This window comes from Dermochelys coriacea, chromosome 8, assembly GCF_009764565.3.
Source record: "Dermochelys coriacea isolate rDerCor1 chromosome 8, rDerCor1.pri.v4, whole genome shotgun sequence".
NCBI classification, from domain to species: domain Eukaryota; kingdom Metazoa; phylum Chordata; order Testudines; family Dermochelyidae; genus Dermochelys; species Dermochelys coriacea.
In genome coordinates, this window is record NC_050075.1 from 83,533,003 (window position 1) to 83,555,561 (window position 22,559).

Here is a 22,559-nt window from a genome sequence, read left to right on the forward strand (position 1 = left end):
TTTAGCAACCAAGAGTTATGAGTCAGTTCCCAAAATGGCACCTTTCAGGTTCTAGTACAGGCTGTGCCATTTTGTAAGTGTCATATTTTTAAAAACATTTAATTAGCATGTAATGTGTGGGCACTTGTTACATCCATTTCAATCAGCCATAGGAAGATAATGAAAAACTTTTTCTACTGACGGTTCACAGGGGGAAAAGCAACAACTAGACAGAAATTTAGAAAACTTTATTTTTGGGGTAGTATTTATTTTATATGCTTGTTCTAATATAAAATAACATTGAAAAGCTACAGTACTTGCACAGATAAGGTCCCACTTTTTTCTTCAGCTTTATTGTAAAGGGATCTTGTCACCCATCATTTGGCCCATGTTTAAATTAGGTAAAACAAGCTTTTATAAATTCCAAGATCAATATATTTCCACAATTTAAAACAAACAGAAAACAAAACAAAATCTATTGAAAAAACAGTTGAAAGTATCCTTCTGCCTTGTTGAAAATCCAAACATTGCAACATTGAAAACCTAAATATGAAACTGATTAAAAAGGAAACTGAAATGGATTGAACACAAACAGTAAATACGGGAGTAAATATAGATAAATTGGATTTTTTTTAAAAAGTTCTTTCCCCTTTAATAATCATAGGTATTATTACTGATAGATAAAAGAGATAAAGAAATGTGCTTATCTACAACATGATTTTCTAAAAGGATACTGACAACTTGAAATCCAATCTATTTGAAAAAATGAGTTAAAAGTAGTTTCAAGTTTAAGCCTGGCCTTTGTGTCCATGCTGCCACTTTTTTTTGTGATTTTACAAATCACATTTTCCTGTTTTAATGTATTTTTAAATTTTTCTCTCTCTCCCATGTTTCACGAGAAAGCCACACAAACAACAGGAGAAACTAAGATCCTGATTCAGCAAAGCGCTCACGCACATGCTTAACTCTAATAAGCACGAGTCATCATATGCCACAGCATTCAGTGCCACCTCCCTGCCATTACACATGTGTGCAAATAAATAGGTGCAGCTGGCTTTTGGGTGTTCTTTTGTTGTCCAGAAGACTTTGATGCAGCAATATGGCAGACAGAGATTGATCTATAATCTGTCCTATTCATTTCTAAGACACCCACCATGGTAGTACTTAGGCATCTTATATTACACACCAAATTAAAACAAATCATTTCCATCCAAAGGGTCTCAGATCTCAAATGAAGCCTCAGGGTTGGGGGGGGGAGCTTTTTCTGAACCTCACCCCTATACAAAGAGTAGCCTCTTCCCAACTTTCTGTAAGGAAGAACACTCCTTCATACACAGCAGTAAGAAGGGATTACATGTATAGCAAAGTGAACATGAGGGAACAGAGGATTATTGAGTTATAGCACATCTGAGTACTTTTTCATATTAAGTTTTATAAAGCTTCTCTTTAAAAAAAGATAAAATAGCTCTTTATTATATATGTCTAATATCTCTTCAGAGAACTAAAAAATATTTTTAATATACTGCACATGTGAAAAAAAATATTGGATCAATGGAATACTAAAAAGACACCATGGAACTGTTCCATATATTAATTTAGAGACTAACAAATTTATTAGAGCATAAGCTTTCATGAGCTACAGCTCACTTCATCGGATGCAAGCTGTAGCTCACGAAAGCTTATGCTCTAATAAATTTGTTAGTCTCTAAGGTGCCACAAGTACTCCTTTTCTTTTTGCGAATACAGACTAACACGGCTGCTACTCTGAAACCATATATTAATTTATAAAAGTAGTTTAAATGTTTGTTTTTAAATGTGTAGTTTTCAGCATAACTGGATGCTATACAAGGTTTTTCAAAACTTGTACCCAGAAAATACTACTTTGCAAAAGATTTTAAAGGGGAATATTTCAAATATATACAGCATCAGCCTATAGTTCATATTAATAAATTGAAATTCTGATCCCATAATTGTTTAAAAACAATTTTATCTTCAAACAGCGATTAATAAATTGTACATTTCTCATTAAAATCGTCCTTGTTTAGCATCACTTATGGCTCCCCATACATCAAATACAAACTCATCAGGAAATGCGAAGTCTCCAAGAGCTTCATCAAGTGCAACAGCAAATTCATCTGGATTGTTTTTGTCTCTTCCTGCTTCTACCATTGTTGCAGCTTAAAAACAAACAAACAAAAACAAAAATAACCAGCCCACAAACACAGATATATAGAAAAACTATAAAGAAATTTACAGTTAAATTACATGCTCATTGTAACATTTCAAAATAATATATTTTAAACACTGAGAAAGGTCTGCTTAGAGGAGATTTTAAAATGCATCTAACAAGATTTAGGAGCACAAGTCCCAAAAGAGAGTCAACAGGATTCATGCTCCTAAATCTCCCCCTTAATCACAAGTGCTCTGCTATGTGGGACAGCATGGTTGAATTCCTATGGACAAATTCTTCCTGATCTTCTTCATGTTCTGTTTAGTTTTGGTTCATTTTTCCTTTGCTCAGCACAGATTTAGTATCCTTACTACTAACTGTAGTGTCTTGTGAAAGTAAATCTAGGTCTGGGGCTAAAGAACCAGATAAAATGTGGCACAACCCTTCATAACACAATGTCTATTCCAGGATGTCAGAATTTTTATGCCAGATTATGACACCAACTACTTATCATAAATTCAGTTATTTTAATTGTGAGATCAAGATGCAAATGTGCAACACATTTAATCAACTGGGCTTCACAGAACAGCTTTTAGCAAGCCAGAGCTTAAAATGACCACACTGATGGACACTGGATGATCTGTGGAAGTGGAGAATTCACAGGACCTGAGCATGGAGAGCAACATACAACCTATACACAAAAGGCATGCAGACTGGTTTCCAAACACTTGCAGAAGTCAGGGTGAATCAGAACCCAATCAGGAGTAGGGTGACCAGATATCCTGATTTTTGGTGCTTTTTCTTATATAGACATCTATTACCCCCCACCCCGTCCCGATTTTTCACACTTGCTATCTGGTCACCCTAATCAGGACCATTCTCAGCTTGCCCAGCATTTGAAAAGGAACACTGTAAATATGATAAGAAAAAACACTGAAAACACCATGTCTTTTCTAGGATAAAAGAATTCAAACCCTGGACAGGAGAAAGTAAATCTCTCTGCTATGTAAAAGGCAGAAAACAGAGGGCAGAGCACTGCAGGTTGGCCAAGCAATAGATACAGATGTAGTGTGGCCCAGTGAATAGACTGGGGCTCAAGAAACCTAAATTCTTTCCCTACTGGGCCAACAGCCTTTTGGGTGACGCTGGGTAAGTCATGTCACCTATCTGTACCTCAGTTTCCACATACATAAAATGGGGATGATACTTACCTTATCTGTAAAGTGCTTTGAGATCTACAGATGAAAAGAAAAAGCTCTCTGCATTATCTGAAATTATCAGCATTATCTGAAATATTCTCATTTGAAAGATGAACACACAAAAATTGATTATAAGAAAATTGCAAGGCAAAGAGACGATGCCAGAGGGCTTCTGCCACACAAAGCAGAATAAACACTTTCAAAACAGCTACAAAGTGCTTGGAAAAAAACCCTCAAGAATGTATAGGATAAACTTAATCAGTTTACAAAAAGTTAGTAAAAAGATACTAAACATGGAGAGATTTCAGGTTCAAATGAAGATCCAGTGGGGGGGAAAAAATATCTGATTTGTCATTAGAAATTTTGAAAAGCTGGTCTCTTTAACATCATTTCAGAGTAAAGGAACACAAACAGCCTTTGGAATTACGTTGTGGCAAGATCAGTTAGAAAGATCTGCTGTACTGAAACAGCGATAGTGCTATTAAGGCAGATATGAGAACAAAACTATAGAAAAACGTGCGTTAGGCCCTAGTGTATTTGTAAAGCCTTGAAAGAAGGATAAGATGATGCATCCCTTTAAAGCCACTGTATTGTAATCTAAGACAACTAGGACATCTAGTACACAAGGTTGTTAGGGCATAGAGCTGACTGCTGAAGCTCTACTAATAGAGCAACATTAATCCTGTATGTGCATGTGAGCCAGCATTTACTTCCATAAAACAGCAGAGTATAAGAAAATGTGATTGAGATACAGATTTCAGATTGGAAATGGATACACTTATGTTAATTATTTTGGACCCAATCTTCAGCTTCTGCCAAGGAGTAATCGGTGGCATTCAGAATGGGGGGGAAACACAGGGGTGTCCTTTGTACCCTCCCAACCCTGGACCATCGGGGCACTGGTCTAGAACCCAGGATCAATTAGAGAAGGCTGCTCTAACTTTATGCCTGCTACCAATATCCCCAGGGGCCTGTTACAGCAGTTGGAGATTGCCAAGGCCCAGGGATGCCTTGGCCATGCTGCCTGCACCAGCTGCAAGGATGATGAAGGGGTGTCAGCACAGGAGCCACAAGAGCAGCTCTATGCAGACAAGGACCCCTTAGTCAGGGAGAATCCTTCAGTGGATGGCCGAGATAATTTTAGGGATGCTGGGTACTTGCAAAGCTATGCAAAGCAGTCTCAGCACAACCAAGAACTGGGCCTTTGAATGCAGCTTGCTCACTGAGATATTTGTTTAGATGCCACAGCCTCAGGGCATATTCACAACAATGGAGAATATTACAGCCTAGAATCAAATCAATTCAAAAACACTTCTGCTTTTACTGGCTCATGTCTTTTTCTTAAATTGCCAGGTGATATTAACTGAAACTTTGTGATCCATCCAATACTCAAGTCACTGTTTTCCCAAGCACCACAGAGAAAATACTATTGTCACATTTGGAAGGATTCGAAAACCCCTATAAACTTTCCACTTAGAGGGATGTAAAACAACATATGCAACAGTGCCTGACCAAGGCCACAGAAGCATAAAACCACTAGCAGAGAATCTCTACCTGTGAGTCAGGACTGGAGCCTGTAAATCTGTCTGATCAAAACCATGTGAGCTTCTCCTGATTTCAAGTTTTTTTTTAACATGAAACTCCTCTCAAGTTCACTGATGTTTATGAACTTTTGGCAAACCAGAGCTGACTTATGTGAAGATGTGACAAGTTAGGAGTAAACTTGGATCACTCTGGGTGAAAATCATTGAATCAGTAGTTTTGACTGAATTTTACTTTGAGTTTGAATGTTCATTCAAACATGTCCTGGCAAACTGAAATTCCTGAGATTTTCACAGTGCTCGTTGAGATTCTCCCCTGACTCCCAGGGGTTATTAACCCTGTTTAAACTAAATGGTTCCATGGGGAGGAGGGAATAAACCAAAAGTTGCTGCTAAGTGAAATTTTAAAAAATGAGTTATTCAAACAGCAGAAATAGCACCTCAAAAATATCTAATTAGAGGTTTAACTAATTTTTTTTAAAAAAGTGACCATAATGCTGAAACACCCATGAGAAATTTCAGCCCAGTCAGTGAGATTTTTCAGAACAAGACCTTGTAATAAAAGTGCTTCCTCAATGGTAATCATAATGTCAGTGCTCCCGTGGTACATTATAGATACTATTCTCATTAAAGCAACTTCTTCTGCTCAGATACATGTGATATTATGAAATCTGAGGAATTATCATAACTTTGGTAGTAGGTGTGTTACTTTCACAATAGCTTGAGGCTGACCTGTAGTGTCTGTAGAGCTGAATTACCTTACTACGGTATGTTAAATGGTAATGCAAGATGTAGGACCAAATCCTTCTTGATTTTCTCAAGTCCCACTAAGGTACTTGCATGTGTGAGGCTGAGTCCTGCCTCATTCCCTGCACACCTTAGCAGTAAATAAAACAAGGACTCCCCATACACTGACTACTTTCATTTCATTTTTCACTGTGAGACTAATTTAAGCATTTGTACACTCACAGTATATGGTTTCCTTTCGATAGATCCTTTATGGCCTAGTGAGAAAACTCCGTGAAGTATGTACTGATGTTTACAAAGTCCAATTTTCCATGGATAATTGCAACAGCAAATCAAACCAGTGTTTGTTAAAACATTAAAAAGGCACTTTTCAGGGAAAGCTATTTTCATATAAATTTTTTAAGTAAATCTTATTGGTTCACAGACAGTGTCAGTTTTCCTCTTTTTACCCCAACTGCTTCTTATAATAGCTGCACAGTACAAGGTTGGAAGGATTTTATTCTAAGGGGGAAAGTGTATTTATTCCCTATTCTCCTCACACTCAACAGACTGAGACATTTTTCCTCAAACTTTGCTAAACAATTCACCTTGAAGCAAAAGCCAAGCCTGGGAAATATCACCCCAAACCATGAGTTTCAATAAGTTATAAGAAGTGATTGAAAACAGGGTCCCTTTCACACTTAACATCTGAGGTGACGTTTCCTTTGAGTTTCACTTTTGACATCATATAATACTTCTGATGTGCTATGAGTCTTCCGATCTGCTTGCCATTCTCATTCAACTTTTTATGCACTTTCAGTGCTAGACAGCAACCGGCTATTACTTACTGCACACTTAACTATTTGGAGGCTTCATTGCTACCTAAGTCCTACCCCATAAACCAGCCTAAATCCAGCTTAATAAAATGACTTTAGAAGTCTGAACAGAATCAACAATTTTTATTTAGCAGTGAATAATGCACTATGATTTGCCCACATCAAAAATATCCAAGCAATATGTGGTTCTGGCCTGTGCCTTTAATAAAAAAAGAGAGAAATAATTCCCTTTCCTAATACCAATGAGACATTCCAGACAATATATTTCAAATGCATCACTGCCTTTAGCAGGTGATTAGAATCCCTTGGTTTTGGCTACATGTCTAACACAACCATCCAAAATATTTAAAAGAATCCCTAGAAACCTGTTTCTTTATTGTTTCATTTTAATCAGGTGCCAATTTTAACTAGGCCACAACCTACCAAAGACAGGAACAGAAACCACATAGATTCTGTTTTTAGACACACTTGCTCTTTTCTTTCCCACAAAATGCCTGTTATTCTCCCTCATAATTAACTAACAGTCATATTGCATCATAAACATACACTGGGTTTGCAGTACTGAGAAAAGACATCCCCCTACTCCAAATAACTTACAGCATAGAATATACAAGACAAAAAACCATAAGAAAACAAGAGGACAACAAAGATTCTTGGGGAAAGGCCATTTAATTGGGGGAGAGACAGGAAGCAAGTGAAGTCAATAAAGGAGAGTGTTGGTACTCAGAGCAGTTGGAAAGGAAAAGAGCTTTCACAGAGTCATGTTGGATAGATTGGTGGGAGAGCAGGTGAGAATCAGGGAGGCTGAAAAGAAAGATACAGAAGTCAAAGAGAGAGAGATGACCAGGTACAGAGAAGGGTTTTAGCAGCAGGGATACTGAAGAGGGTAAAGATTTTGCTGATAAGATGTTAATGAGATACTATTATGTGAGAAGGAAATAGAGACACAAAGTACTACACTTAGGAGGGGAAAAAATCATATGCACAAATACAAAATGGGGAATAATCAGCAAGGCAATAATACTGCAGAAAAAAATTTGGGGTTATAGTGGATCACAGACGGAATGAGTCAACAGCATGATGCCATTGTAAAAAAGGCAAATGTCACCCTGCAATTTATTAATAGGAGTGGCATATGTACACACAGGAGGTAATTGTTACACTCTGCTCGGCACTGCTGAAGCCTCAGCTGGAGTACTGTTTTGGGCACCACATATTAAAAAAGATGTGAACATACTGTAGAGAGTCCAGGGGACAGCAACAAAAATTATATGAGATTTAGAAACATGTCCTATGAGGACATGTTGAAAGAAATGGGGAAGTTCAGTCTCGAGAAGAGAAGGCTGAAGGGGAACATGATAACAGTCTTCAAATATGTAAAAGGTTGTTATAAAGATCAGTTGTTCTCCATGTCCACTGAAGGTGGGACAAGAAGTAATCAGTTTAGTTTGCAGTAAGGAAGATTTAGGTTAGATATAGGAAAAACTTTCTATTAATAAGGATAGTTAAGTACTGATACAGGTTACCTAAAGAAGTTGTGAAATCCCATTGGAGGTTTTTAAGAACAGGTTAGAAAAATACTTATCAGGGACAGTCTAGGTTGTACTTAATTCTGCCTCAGCATGGCTGGGATGGACTAGATGACTTCTTGAGGTTCCTTCCACATTTCTGTGATTCTATGACATCAGGATTGAAAGCCTCGGAGAAAGTAAGAAGAGTAGAACTGTCAATTGCGATGAAGAATAGAGGTGATGGATGGATAAGAAGAATTGAATGGAAGTTTTGGGCAGAGTTGCGATAGTGGTGAAAAGAAAAGGAGTACTTGTGGCACCTTAGAGACTAACAAATTTATTAGAGCATAAGCTTTCGTGAGCTACAGCTCACTTCATCGGATGCATTTGGACATGGATAGTGGTGAGACATCCCAATAGACATGTCAGAGATGTTAAAGATATGAGACTGGAGAGAGGGGTGGAGGTAAAGGGTTGAAAAGTAGATTTCGGAATAATCTGAATAGAGGCAGAGAGAACTGATGAGGTTGCCTAAAGTGCTGGAGAGGGTTCTAAAGGAGCAGAAGAAGGGACCAAATACAACATCCTGAGACATATTAATAGATAAGCAACATGGAAGGACAGGGTGATTTTCCGTAAGCACTGGAGAAGAGATCCCAAGTTGGAAAGGAAGTCACCTTTGTCATGAACTTTCCATCAATAGCAGAAGAGCTCTTCTGGAATTGGGTTCTATTGATATAAGCTTCCCATCCTCTTCTGTCCGATTTGGTAGTAGGAGCAGTCTTCCATGATCCAATCATCACCAGGATAGAAGAAAGAGTCCCAGGTAGCCCCATGTGTCTGAGACCTCAGCTTTTAGAGGAGCGATCCTATAAGTGGCCTTCATTGTCATCATTCAGGAAGGAGTCTCTCTTGCCCCACCAATCAAAGAGCAGTTTCCATTCACTCACCAGACACCACACACCAGTGTTAGAATCATTTGTGAAGGCCTTCACTGGCTCATTCATTTTTAAATAAGAAGCAGAGTCTATTGGCTCAGTTTCCATTGTACCCTTAAAATTGTTAAGAGCAATGCATTTCCAAACTCGGGGACACATTCTGCACAGACCTGAGTGGAACTTTAGTAAAATGGTATATGGGACAGATTTTTAAAGGCACAAATGAGTTACATGCATAATTGCCACTGAAAGCAATTGGGAGTCTAATGGCCCTCTGTGTCTTTGAAAATGTTCCCCTAACACTATTTGCCAAATTGCATTGCCACTGAGTTTAAAGCATTGTACCTATTTAGGTATTTATGTGCATTTAGTCATTCCTGAAACTTTACGCTGTACAAGATCCTTAACTGGACAAATATTATGTCTTGATCTTATTTGACTCCATTATGTGTTATAATGGATGCTACTTTATCATTTCTTTTTTAAACCTCTGAATTAAAATTAGGAGCATTGCATTCTAAACACAATCACACTATGAAAGATATCATTTTAATGGAGATTGAATAGCAATATTATCTGACATCAAAAGCCCCTGGAGAACAGAACAGAATGGGGGTGGGGGTCAATGATAAAGCTTTTAATCATTTGTCTTTTGAATAACTATCACACTTGTGGTGATTTGTATTTTTGGCTAATCTGGGATAAGTAATGAGTGAAATTCCTAGTTGAACAGTTACTGGCATTCTCTGAATGAATCCTTTCCTCATATTTCATTTCCATGGGCAACTAATCACATTTATAGTCAGTGTATGAAAACAAAATTACATATTGATTCAAGAGATTTGCGACAGCTGATAATCTTTCCACTGCTAAGGAATCTTAAGTGCTTAGAGCTGTGTAATAGTGTAACAAAGATAAAATTCTGTTTTTCCTACCTCGTTTTTTCCACTGGCCCTTGATACTTATGTTTGACCACTGAAGGAGATATCTTAGTGGTATAAACCAGAGCAATAATGCATACTATCCAATAATGCACACAACTACATATACATATTGCATAGAAGAGGAAGGATTTGATAGGGATTAATTACAACAACAAAGCAGAGGAATATAATTTAATTAAATAGCAGTTCTAAATACTTTAATTAAAAACTCACCTAGTTCAATGTCTCTTATTCCCATGTACGTTTCAAGAAGGTCATCTATTTTTTTTATTGCTTTTTCTTCAATTTCAGAGGGCTTTATTGAAACAAAACACTTAAGAATTTAAAATGCTACATCTTGGTTACAAATTTCAAAAATTACAAGATACCCAAATTAATCCAGATTTTGCATTTAGGATCTGATTTATTCCCTTTTTATCATAAATAAATTGCAAGCAAATCTTCTATCTTAATGTTTTAGGTTTTGGTTAAGATTTATCCTCCATCCCCACCCCAAAAAAGTCAAGGGTGAAATAGTAATACAATACAGTTAGTGAGAAACATTTGACTTCCCGGTGACTCTGCACAAGTAGAACAGAAGATATACATTTCAAATCCCTCCCCCTGACAGGTGGATTCAGCATTTTGGGCATGCACATCAATGAAGTGAGAAGCATGTCATTGGCTGTAGCTCACGAAAGCTTATGCTCAAATAAATTTGTTAGTCTCTAAGGTGCCACAAGTAATCCTTTTCTTTTCTGTCACAGAGCTGGCCCTTTAAGGGGAGTCAGCTACTTAGGCAGTTAGCTAGCCCCAGGCAAAGCTGGGCTGGCTCCTTCCCTTCAGCAGAGCCTGTTGCAGGTAGGCAGGGCATCTGACACCTCTTAAAGGGCCAGCCCTGTGACACTTACCTACTTTTTGGCTAAGATATGCCATTGCTAGCTTACTATATGGCTGGAAAACAGATGTGACATGCCTTTCGCTTCCCTGACAAATGCCAAAAGATTCAGTCATCTTTCATGTTTTGAGTTATCAGTAATAAGATATAATAACTGAAAGTGATGAAGGGTAATGCAGAAAGATGTTTCCTTGGTCAAAGATAATTTAATATTCCTATAAACTCCAGATAAAGGATGCTGATAAATTTATTACTGAAACTTATTATTATTATTACTACCACCTTTAGCACAGAGGAGTCCTATTCATGGACCTATTTGTTGTGCTAGGTGCTATACAAACACAGAACAATCTAATCTCTAAATGATTTAAAGTGTCAGATATTTGCACAGTATACATAAGTATCTGTATTGCAGACTCCAAGCATTCAAAAATCGTGAGTCAGACTCTCTAAAAAAAAATCACGATTATCTTAAAAAATAATGTTTATTAAAGGAATACATTTTGGAAACTTTTTATTTGCCTTATGGGCTTTGGACTGTTGGGGTTCATATTTTCTAGATTTTCTCCATAGCCACCAGGTTTAGAAACTGTTTTGTTAAAATGCAAGTTGAAATTCTCACATAATCGTATGGCTATAGGAACTGGGGCTTTAAAAGGGCAGCGGAGGAGGAGGGGAAATAAATATTGTGAGACCTGTAATAAAATCACGAGAGTTTGCAGCATTGATATGTATGCCACAAGAAACATGGCTTTAAATTTATTTCTATAAATATTCCACATTTCCTAATGAGTCACCTTGTTCCATTACCCATTATTTTTATTGCTTACATCAGTACTGAATGTAGCTTTAAACAAACTTTTAGTGACATTCAACAAAGTAAGAAACACTGAGATTTTGCTGTGCTGGAATTTTTCAAGAAAATCCCATTTTGCCACATAAACTTTGCTGAAGGATAAATCTGATGTTTTACATAAATGTAACAGATGCTAAAAGTTTCAAATGCTCTAATTACTACCCAGTATAAACATACCACTTCCTCCACAGTGGCAGGACCTTTGGATCTCAATCGAAGTGTTTCTCTTCCCTTGGAGATTTTAGCCTCTGATAGAGTTCCACTTTTTAACCTTGGTTCAATCATTTCTAAAAACAAAAGTACAACCGTTAAATGTACCATTTAATTAGAATTAAATAAGTATGCTTTAGCTGACTCAGTAGCTTCAATTTTTAGGTCTACTTAAAATCTAGAGCAACTTGAATTTATAATTTACAGTACTTTAGATATAATTTGGGCCCCAATTGTGCATTAAGAGTCATTACACTGGACCGCTCAGCCCTTGTGGAATCCTACTCAGATGCTTTACAAGCACAAAAATATTACTCTACAATAAAATTAAGACTCTCCTTTGAAAAATGCATCTATGTAGGCATAGTTCATTCTATTATATTTGTGCATATTTGAATAAATTTAGTTCTCAGTTCTAGAGCAAATAATTATTCATTAAATAGTATTGGGAATTGATAAAAATCATGCAGTTTTTACTCAGGCAGGATTCTCAGACTTCAGTCCTGCATTGTGGTCCACACTAAGAGGTAGATTCTTGCTCAATAGGTTTAGCTTTCTTCCAGGATTACATTGTTGTCCCTTTTTGACTTGCAAGGCTAGTCAAAGTGCAGGGCCTGGGGATGTTGCAGTTGGAAGTAGAAATTGATGGAATCTGGTATTTTCTTTGATGCAATCTTGTTTATTTACAAAAAATGTACAAAGTCCTAATTCTCCAAACTCAGAATCAAGAACAAAAGGATCAGTTTCTTCGTTTACAGCTCCAAGCCTCTGTAGCCAACAGACCCAAGGGATCTCTTTCTAGTTTCTTCCAGGGCTACACTGTGGTCACCAGGTTCTAGTACAGGGGTTCTCAAACTGGGGATTGGGACCCGTCAGGGGATCGCGAGGTTATTACGTGGGGGGGTCATGAGCTGTCAGCCTGCACCCCAAACCCCGCTTTGACTCCAGCATTTATAATGGTGTTAAATATATAAAAAAGTGTTTTTAATTTACAAGGGGAGGGGGGTCGCACTCAGAGGCTTGCTATGTGAAAGGGGTCACCAGTACAAAAGTTTGAGAACCACTGTTCTAGTACCTCACTCTCTATTCTGATTTCTCTGTGCTCTGCCTTCCTACCCCTCCCCCACACTTACCAAAAAAAGCACTTGGGTGGGTTCACACACTTCTTTTTCTTAGGTGGGGGCTTGTGTTTACAATTATGTTAATTGAAGGGCGAGTTCACACCTATCAATCTCAAGGAAGTTTTAACTCAACCCATAATAAGACTTCCCCAGCGTGGAACACCCCCATCCCCAACTCAGCTTTGGTTATCGTCCCAATGAAGCCTAAAATGGCAATATCCAATAACCTATCCCAAACAGAAAGAAAAGAAATAAATACAAAATTATACAAGGTTGACTATTTACATATGTACAGTGTTTTCTATCAAGATGTTTTCACATCAGCCCCAAAAGAATTTTATTCCCACCCAAATCTCTTTGGGGTTTTTCTCTTCCCGGGTTTCTTTTCAGTCAGTCCCTGAGGAACATCTATTGTTTTTGTGGAATTTGTAAGCTGAGACAGACCCTGCACATTTTGTTTTGATAGGGTATTCACCTCTGTAACAACTTTTCCAGCCTTACCTTCCACAGCTACAACCTCAGATTCAGGAAGCCACAAGCTGAAATTTTGTTCCCCTCATATTTTCTCAAATGGTCCTTATAGGTAACTGTGTTTAGTCCTGGGACCCAACTGGTCCCTGTACACCACTTTATTTATTTGGGTTAGCATTGTATAGGGTGCCTCCCAAGGTTTATCCAATTTAGGGCTCCTACCCTACTTTCTTCTAGGATTGTGTACCCAGACCAAGTCCCCTCTTTTTAAAAGTTTCCCCATATGAACTTATATAATACAAACATTTTATCAGAGGCTATCAACTTTTCCCTAGCAAAGGTTTGAACTTTTTCAGTTTTGGATTGTAGGGTTTTTACATGGTCCAAATGGTTCGAATCCATTTGTTCCTCTTCAGGAACTCCATACAAGAATTTTTCTGCCGTCCTTAGCTTATGCCCAAACATGAGAAATCTTAGGGTACACTGTGTACTCTGAATGACTGCTATCCTATAAACTATCAAAAGGAATGGGATTTTTGCTAGTTCCACTCTGTTTGGTACTGTTCTACAAAAGTAGCCAGCTGAACCCCCCCAGACTCCTATTCCATCTTTCCACCATCCCATTAGATCCTGGGTGTGCTGTGGTAGTGAGAATTTTGTGGATCCTTAGAATCTTACACATCTGTTTAAACACTGGATTCCAAGTTTCTCCCTTGATCTGCGTGTAACTCACTCGGGACCCCAAATCTGGTGAAAAATTCATTCACTAGGAACCCTAATACTGTTACAATTTCTTGATTTCCTATTGGATAAGCCTCAGGCCATTCTGCGAAGCAGTCCATAGCTACCAGCCACTATTGATTACCAGATACCCCACAAGATACTGCTGCAAAGCAGCTCTCCCAGTTTTAGGGGGCCCTTCTTTATAATGCAAGCATTGTATTTCCTGCATCAATTTTATAAATCCAGCCTGCATTCAACCCAACAGAAATTCTCCCTTAGCTTAGCTAAGATTTCTGCAATCCCCAAAAGTCCAGCAGTTTTAAAATCATGACACAACTACAGAACCACCTTTTCTGATGTATCTGGTACAATTAGCTAGTACCTATATCCATCACCCACTGGTTTATCTCACCTCCCAGGGGTAATGTGAGCCATAGAACCAAACTGTAAACCCTGTATATGATGGAAACCACTTCAAGCCAGGGGGTGCGGGAGCACCCCAGCCTCCCTAGTTCCAGCACCTATGCCACCTCCTATACAGTATTTCATCTTTAAATTCCAAGCTTTTCTACTGTGTCCAGAAAGATTTTACTGTGATATTATGAATTGACACCGCAGTTGCCAACTTTCACATGGTAAATAAGCACCCTGACTTTCACAATAAGCCAAAAATCAAGCGAATCCTATTTCAAAACAAGGCCAAAACAAGCCAATCCCTAAGAACCCCAACCCTCTATGTGACTAGATCCCCCCCGGTGTGCAGCCTTGGACTGTGATGGGCCTGCTGTGCACCCTTGACTCTCTTCCCCCCCCTTACCCCTGCTTGCTGGGAGCCGATCAAAAAAAAAAAAAGCAACTAGCTACAAAACAAGCAACAAGCCAAAAAGCAAATCACAAGCCAATTAAGCCAAAAACAAGCCCAATTTCTACTTTTTTTCCACGGGTTTTGCATGTCTGGTTGACACTACAGTCCAGGGTGGCTGGAATCGACTTTCCAGTTGATTTTTCCAATCACACACTATCCTGATAACAAGGTCATCTCTTTGGGAAGATTTTAGTTGCTCTGGGATCCATTATGGGGTACTCATCCCCATTTTCTAGTGGATGAGCCAGGAACATGGACACTTCTGCAAATTAGAGGTAGGGCAGCACGCCCATCCTCCTGAGCAACTAACTCCTTGCTCTTCTGCTTGGGGCAGTGTTTGCAATTAGCCTCCCAACAAGGTCAGCTGGACAAGACATCAGCATTAACATGCTTGTGGCCAGGCCTTTGTGTATTTGTGAAGTCATAGCACTGCAGTTCTCCAACTACCTAGCAAGCTGTCCCTCAGGATTCCTGAATCTAAAAAGCCATTGCAGGGAAGCATGCTCCGTCCTGACCATAACCTTCCTCCCATACAAATAGTGATGAAGACATTCTATAGATTTAACCACTTGAATGTAACCCAGGAATGCTTCCAGTCAGCTATGATGCAATTTGTTTTAAAGGTTTAGCATATCATCAGTATTCTTTTCTTCCTTAATCCTATTCTTTTTTTAACTGATGCAATTCTGCTGATTATAGATTATATCCAAGCAAGCAAACAGAATACAACAGAAAAAAATTATATAACTGAGGCCAGTGGTTAATTTGTGCCAACGCTGAGCCCCAACACCTCCAGGCTTGGCAGTTCAGAGCCCCAGCACCTCTGGGTTTGCCGCATCAGTTATGAATGTAAAAAAATTGCTTGAGCCCCGGCACCTCCTTCATTACAAATTAAGCACTGACTGAGGCTGATAGTGAGGAAGAAGCATCTACAAATTTACAACATGTACAAAATGAGGTTGGAGTTCCTAGGAGTTCCTACTGGGTGTGGCAATAATTTCTCTCAAAATTCAGACTTCTGCAGCAAGAAGTTACCGACCTCTCTCAAGTCTCTGGAGTTCTTGTGTCAATACTGCCCTGAACCCAAAGTACTAGTATCTGTGTCCAATATGAAAGGGGTTTTGAAACATGTATATGCTAAGAGCCTGTTTCAACTCTGAAAATGCTACATCACGCTCTGCTGATCACTGAAGTGGCTCACCCATCCTGTGCAGTGGTTTTGCAATACTGGCAAGCCTATACATGATCCTTCTGTGATAGGAGCAGAGCCCTATAAAACTTTACATATCTGTGAGTGTCTGGGAAGTTGGCAAGCTCTGTACAGTCTCTTTTTGGGGGGTGTGGTGAAGGAGGGACAGTGGAAATTCCCTCCTAACTAACTGTGCGCCAAGATTACCTTTTTTTTAAATAATTCACATTTCTGGGAGTTCAGTTTCAAATTAGCCACACTCAGTTTAGTGCTTCCCCATCTCCCAAACTCAGAGAGAAGTTTTCACTAGACATCTTCAACAGTCTGTCCTGGCCAGCCTTAAATTTATAGAAGTCCTTCTTTTTGTGGCCAGATTTGTCATAGTACCAGCATTTAACTGAACTGTTTCCTTTAATTTTTGTATTATTGCCAATTTCCCTTGTTCTACCAACCAAATGTATCATCTGTTCTAATCATTCAATACAGTCTTGAGCCAGATTAGAATCCCCTCTTTCATCATACATATTAGACACAGAGCTGTACTTACAGGACTCATGGTTAGGGTCCTATCAAATTCACAGCCATGAAAAACGCATCACGGACTGTGAAATCTGGTCTTTTGTGTGCTTTTACCCTATACTATACAGACTTCACAGGGGAGACCAACGTTTCTCAAATTGGCGGTCCTGATCCAAAAGGGAGTTGCGGGTGGGGGGTGGGCGGAGTCTCAGTATTGCCACCCTTTCTTCTGCACTGCTTTCAGATCTGGGTGGCTGGAGAGTGGCAGCTGTTCGCCGGGCACCCAGCTCTGAAGGCAGCATCCCACCAACAGCAGCGCAGAAGTAAGGGTTGCAATACCATACTATGTCACCCTTACTTCTGCGCTGCTTCCTTCAGAGCTGGGCGGCTCTGCTGACTGAGGCTGCTGACTGCGGGCCCAGCTCTGCAGGCAGCAGCCCGGAAGTAAGGCTGGCAGTACTGCAACCCCCCTTACAATAACCTTACAAACCGCCACACCAACTCCTTTTTGGGTCAGGACCCCTACAAATACAACACTGAAATTTCAGATTTAAATGTCTGAAATCCTAAAATTTACAATTTTTAAAATCCTCTGATTGTGAAATTGACCAAAATGGGCCGTGAATTTGGTAGGGCCCTACCCATGGTGACCAGCTTCCATCTTCCTCACTAGTACAGTCTTCTGCTTCCTCTTCTGGTACATTATTGCAAGAAAAAAGGCAACTTCTGTGGCAAACACCACAGCCTCTTGGAGTGTCTTTGGCCTCCTTTAATTGATCTTGATCTGCAAATCCAAGTCCAGCGGACCATCTATAAACTGATCTATTGCCAATCCATCCTGGAAGGCCATGGTGGTACCTGGGTATGCCAGGAATAAGTCATATTGCCAGTCCAGATGGGGTTTCTTCTTTCCCTCTCCTCCCTCTTGGCTATGCTTGCACCAGATCCAGTTGATGGCTTGCTTCAAACCGCACGTCAAGGGCTTGTACCAGGCCTGGATAACACTCTCTCTTTTTTGGGGATAAGATCTGTAGCACGATCAGAGCTGGGCCACCCAAGTTGGCTGCTAGAAACATCCTTTTCTGTCCCTCTTCCCAGCCATTCATTTGAGCTATAATGCCGAATTCAGATAAGCCTACCACGGAGTTTTTCCCTCAAAGATTGTGGGCTTTTGCATCATTTGAGCTGGGACAGCCAGACCTCTCCCATCTGAGCTTCTGTAGGTTACAAATGGAGTAGAAAATGATTATAAATATCCAGTCTTACTCAAGGCCTCTGGCTGGCTCAATTCATCATCCAGGGAGTTGTCTTCCACTGTGATCGGTGACTCTCTTATTTCCTTCCAGAGCTGAATGTTCAGCTCCTTAAGTCCTTGCTGGGGCTTAGGTTGGCATAGCTACCACACACAAAGGTGTGGATTTTTCACACCCCAAGTGTCACAGCTGTGTCAGCCTACATTTTAAGTGTAGATCAGACCTTAGCTTACAGCTCCAAGCCTATTCAATAAACAGACCTCAAAGCTCTCTCTCTAACTTCTTGCAAGGACACACTGTGCTCCCCAGGTACTGCTTGGCTTTCTTGATGTTTTGCCTCTACCTCCTTCTCTATTCCGTTGTCAGTTTCCCTGTGCTCTGCCTTCCCTCACCACACATCTACCCAATATTTAGCAAAAAATCCCCTGGATGAGTTTACATGCTCCTTTCGTCTAATGTGGGGTCTTATCCTTACAATGATATTAATTGAAGGGTGAGTTCATTACTATCAATCTCATTACTATCAAACTCAACCATTTATAAAGCTGCACTGAGCTTATAACAACACCCTTTCACTAAGGCTGTGCTGTGAGCACCATCGCTACTTGGGTCAAAGCAGCAATTTAACTAGGTTTGGAACTAGATGAAGGTTCTGTCTGCTTCTTCTGTCCCAAGCACCTGGATCAGTTTCAACCACGTAGGATGGGATTCTTGAGGTGAAATTCTGGTCCTATTGAGTTTTGCCATTTACGTCAATGGGTCCAGGATTTCATACCTAGTGCTCATCTATCCCTGGGCCTCCTGGTTTAATTTTGGGTAATTCTTGAGCTGCATTTTGGTAGTTATAGAAGAAAGCCTGAGACCTCTTAGACATGGTCTCAGCCTCACGGCAGCAGTGCCACTTAGGATAGAATTTTATCTGTAAGGTTGGCAGCATTGTTCTGATCTGTCAGCCCATTAACAGCTGAACTGGCCTTAATCTGTTGACTGATGTGGGTGTTGCAGAGCTGATCGTACAAAAATTGATTGCCTATCTTCTTAATCTGATAATACTCTCTCCACCATTTCATTCCTTTGTGCTGGTGGGAGCTGGGAGAATATGCTGAAAAAGTATCCCAAAAGCTTAAAATTCAGAACTGTCAAACTGTGGCCCATTATCACTGTTTTGTTCTTCTTCTGCTTTATTCCTGATTCATGTGGAGTCTGTTTTAAGCCGTTAATTAGGAGTCACTTGCAGTCTGTCCATGTGCTATCAGCTGCAAGACTGGAGCAGTTGTGCATTGATTGTAGCGGACTAATGCTTTATAGACTGGTACTGTTTAAGGTGTGAATGTTACCTTAGCTTTGTTTTTTAATGTTTACATTATAAGAAAATGTACTTGACAAATCTTAACTCTGAGTTAATGAAGATTCTTTGTTTTGGAATATCTATACATACACACAGATATATACACAAATATATACATCAAATATGATACAGTATATATACACAGCATTAGTTCTGTATGTGTTAAATTAGTTCATTACAGGTACAGTACTTAGTTCAATGCTGCACATATACTATATTTATGACAAAATAAAATAGAAAACCACTGTTTATGAACTAACTAGAAATCCAAGTTAGGAGAAGATTCAGTAGCTATATAATCTCAAAATAAATACTGTATATTGAGAGTAGGTGGCAGTGTGGGCTTACACTAGCTCAGGGGTTGGCAACCTTTGAGAAGTGGTGTGCCGAGTCTTCATTTATTCACTCTAATTTAAGGTTTTGCATGCCAGTAATACATTTTAATTGTTTTAGAAGGTCTCTCTCTATAAGTCTTTAATATATAACTAAACTATTGTTGTATGTAAAGTAAATAAGGTTTTTAAAATGTTTAAGAAGCTTCATTTAAAATTAAATTAAAATGCAGAGCCATCCGGACCGGTGGCCAGGACCTAGGCAGTGTGAGTGCCACTGAAAATCAGCTCCCGTGCCGCCTTCAGCATGCATGCCATAGGTTGCCTACCCCTGCACTAGCCTTTTACTTCTGGAAACTTAAGTACAGCATTCAGGTCAGAAGTAAAAATGTTACTCTGACTCCTAGTCCTCATTTATGCATACTACAAACTTTTCCACAACTCATAATCTCTTTAAGAAAGTCTCAGAAATGAATAGCAGGGGCTTTACAGGTCTGAACTGCATACAGAATTGTCACAGTGAACCTTTCATAAGCACCAAATCTATTCACTAACTTTTACACATTGTAAAATATTAAATGACTGTTTCAAATAAGATTGAACTATCCAGAAGAAACAGTGAATTTTAATTTTTTAAGTACTGTAGAAATAATTTTACAAACATTCTGAATAAATGTTGATGCATCAGACTACACAATTTCCAAATAACACTTTGTGATGTCATCTGATTAAAATATGACCATATAGATAATTGTTGCAACCACTGTTATATATTTGCAGCAAATATTGTGCAAAGGTTGTCGAGTAAGATGTCTATGAAAAGGTTATGACTATGCTATCTGTATGTATGTATCATTTTTATATTTAAAGTTATAAATATTGGCGTTAAACCTGGATTTCAAATGTTTGCTCCTGGGGTAACACCCACGAAGTAATCAGCCAGATATGTCAAGTAAGATATCTGCAAAAATGTTATAATTTTCCAAATATGATAACCTTGTTTATACATTTGTATCATCTTTGTATTATAAATTGTAGATATGTATGTCTGTATTTCAAACTTGTGCTATGCTTCTGGGTGACACCCTCACACAGTTTGGCATTGTTTAAGGGAACTGTGTTGTTTGGACTTCTGAGTAACCAGTAAGGTAATAAAGAAGGTGTTGTATGCTGGCTTGGTAAATCTAGGTATTGAAATATCCACCAGCTTTATGCGGATTGTCTGCCCCATTCTTTGCAGTTCACCCTAATTGAGTGACCATAACTCGTCCCCACTAGGACCCCGGTCACACACTTATTACTAAGAAATCCTTTCTTCAGTTACTAAAAATCTGTCTCTCTGTTTCAATATACATTATTTCAGCATATGACTGAGCTAAAAAAAAATGCATTGGTCTCTATCTAGAAAATAATACAAAATATATTTTACTCTTTTTTACAGAATTTTAAAAAAAAGTCTTGTATTACTTTAATAAACTATATTACTTTAATTCTTTCCATTGGGAGCTTTACACTGCCATTTTATGCCTGACTTTTCATCCATGCTATTATATGCTCATGCATAGGGAAAAAACAACAACTTGGTTATCAATTTTAAGAAAAACAGCTTATTTGCATATTCTCTTGAAAACTGCTTCATAAAATTAGTGACCAGTGTTCCTAAAGAGATGCATTATTCACTTTAGCACTATTACTCATGTATTATATGAGGAATTAGAGTGGAAAAATACAGAGTTGGGGGGCTGTAAGAAGTTGTAATATAATTAAAATATAATTCCAAATGCAAAAGTAGAGTCATAGTACCCAGGAATTTAGTAGTCTAAAGCCTTTAAAATTGATCATTATCCTTCCAGAATTACCCCTCAAAAGAATTCCCTGTCCATGACATTTTCTTAATAATCTTGCTTTTAAAAAGATGAATCTTTAGTATTTTACATTCATTTTATTCAGATGGGTTCCAGTTGGTTGCTTTATTAGTCTATAGGGTCAGATTATGTGAGGAGAATTTCTACTTCTTTTCAAATTTAAAATTCACTTTTCAAAACACTAATTTTACTTTATCTCATTTTAATAAACTGATGCTGTACAGTCTCTATTACTCACGTTTGTTTAACCCTCTGTATAGTTTTTGTACTCATGGTGCAGTAACAAGGGGGAAGTTAAATTCTCTTTAACAAGAAACATTTCAAATTCTCATTCCTGATGAAGGATACGCCTACATTAGCTCTACCACCAGTAGTATCTTTACTCATGATTTGACATCTATAGTTTCTATTGTAGATTTGCAACAGGCGCCCAACATTTTGGCCAAACTGCCTGTAAAGTTATAGGTTTCAGAGTAGCAGCCGTGTTAGTCTGTATTCGCATAAAGAAAAGGAGTACTTGTGGCACCTTAGAGACTAACAAATTTATTAGAGCATAAGCTTTCGTCGATGAAGTGAGCTGTAGCTCACGAAAGCTTATGCTCTAATAAATTTGTTAGTCTCTAAGGTGCCACAAGTACTCCTTTTCTTTATGTAAAGTTATACTGGCCAGAACAGGACCTTTTTATTAATTCTATCACTATTCACATTTTTAAAAATTGTGCTATAGTTCCTCCAATTAGCTTCTGTTGATGCCAAAACATTTCATAGAGGGCTGACCACATGCCTACCCAAGGGAGAGCAAGAACCCTTTCTTACTCAGGCTACTCATTTGCCTAGCTTACTGCTTCTCCCGAGCAGCACTCCTGGACGGGGAATAGGGGCACAGTGGTGGGAAAATGAGCAAACCTTTTGGGTCCATCATACCCCTACTCACTGGCCAGAATAACTGAGCCAAGGTGTGTGTGTTTGCCCGAGAAGAGGAGGTGCAGCTGGTAAATTATTATTCTTCCCTCCTCCCCTGGGAGCAAGGAGTAAGCAGGCATGACACAGAGGTGCGATTCCCAGGCACCATGCCTTCTGCAGCTA

General features: G+C 38.8%; 1 protein-coding gene across 1 annotated transcript in view; it reads right to left on the reverse strand.

The window, feature by feature from the left end:
- Positions 1-212: 212 nt before the first annotated feature.
- GIPC2 (GIPC PDZ domain containing family member 2) overlaps positions 213-22,559 on the reverse strand; it is a 48,772-nt gene continuing 26,425 nt past the window's right edge. The window contains exons 4-6 of the mRNA XM_038413475.2: positions 11,755-11,864; positions 10,058-10,139; positions 213-2,156 (exon numbers count right to left, since the gene is read on the reverse strand). Coding sequence (XP_038269403.2) covers positions 2,005-2,156; positions 10,058-10,139; positions 11,755-11,864 — 344 coding nt within the window. The 3' untranslated portion in view covers positions 213-2,004. The remainder of the gene's footprint in view (positions 2,157-10,057; positions 10,140-11,754; positions 11,865-22,559) is intronic.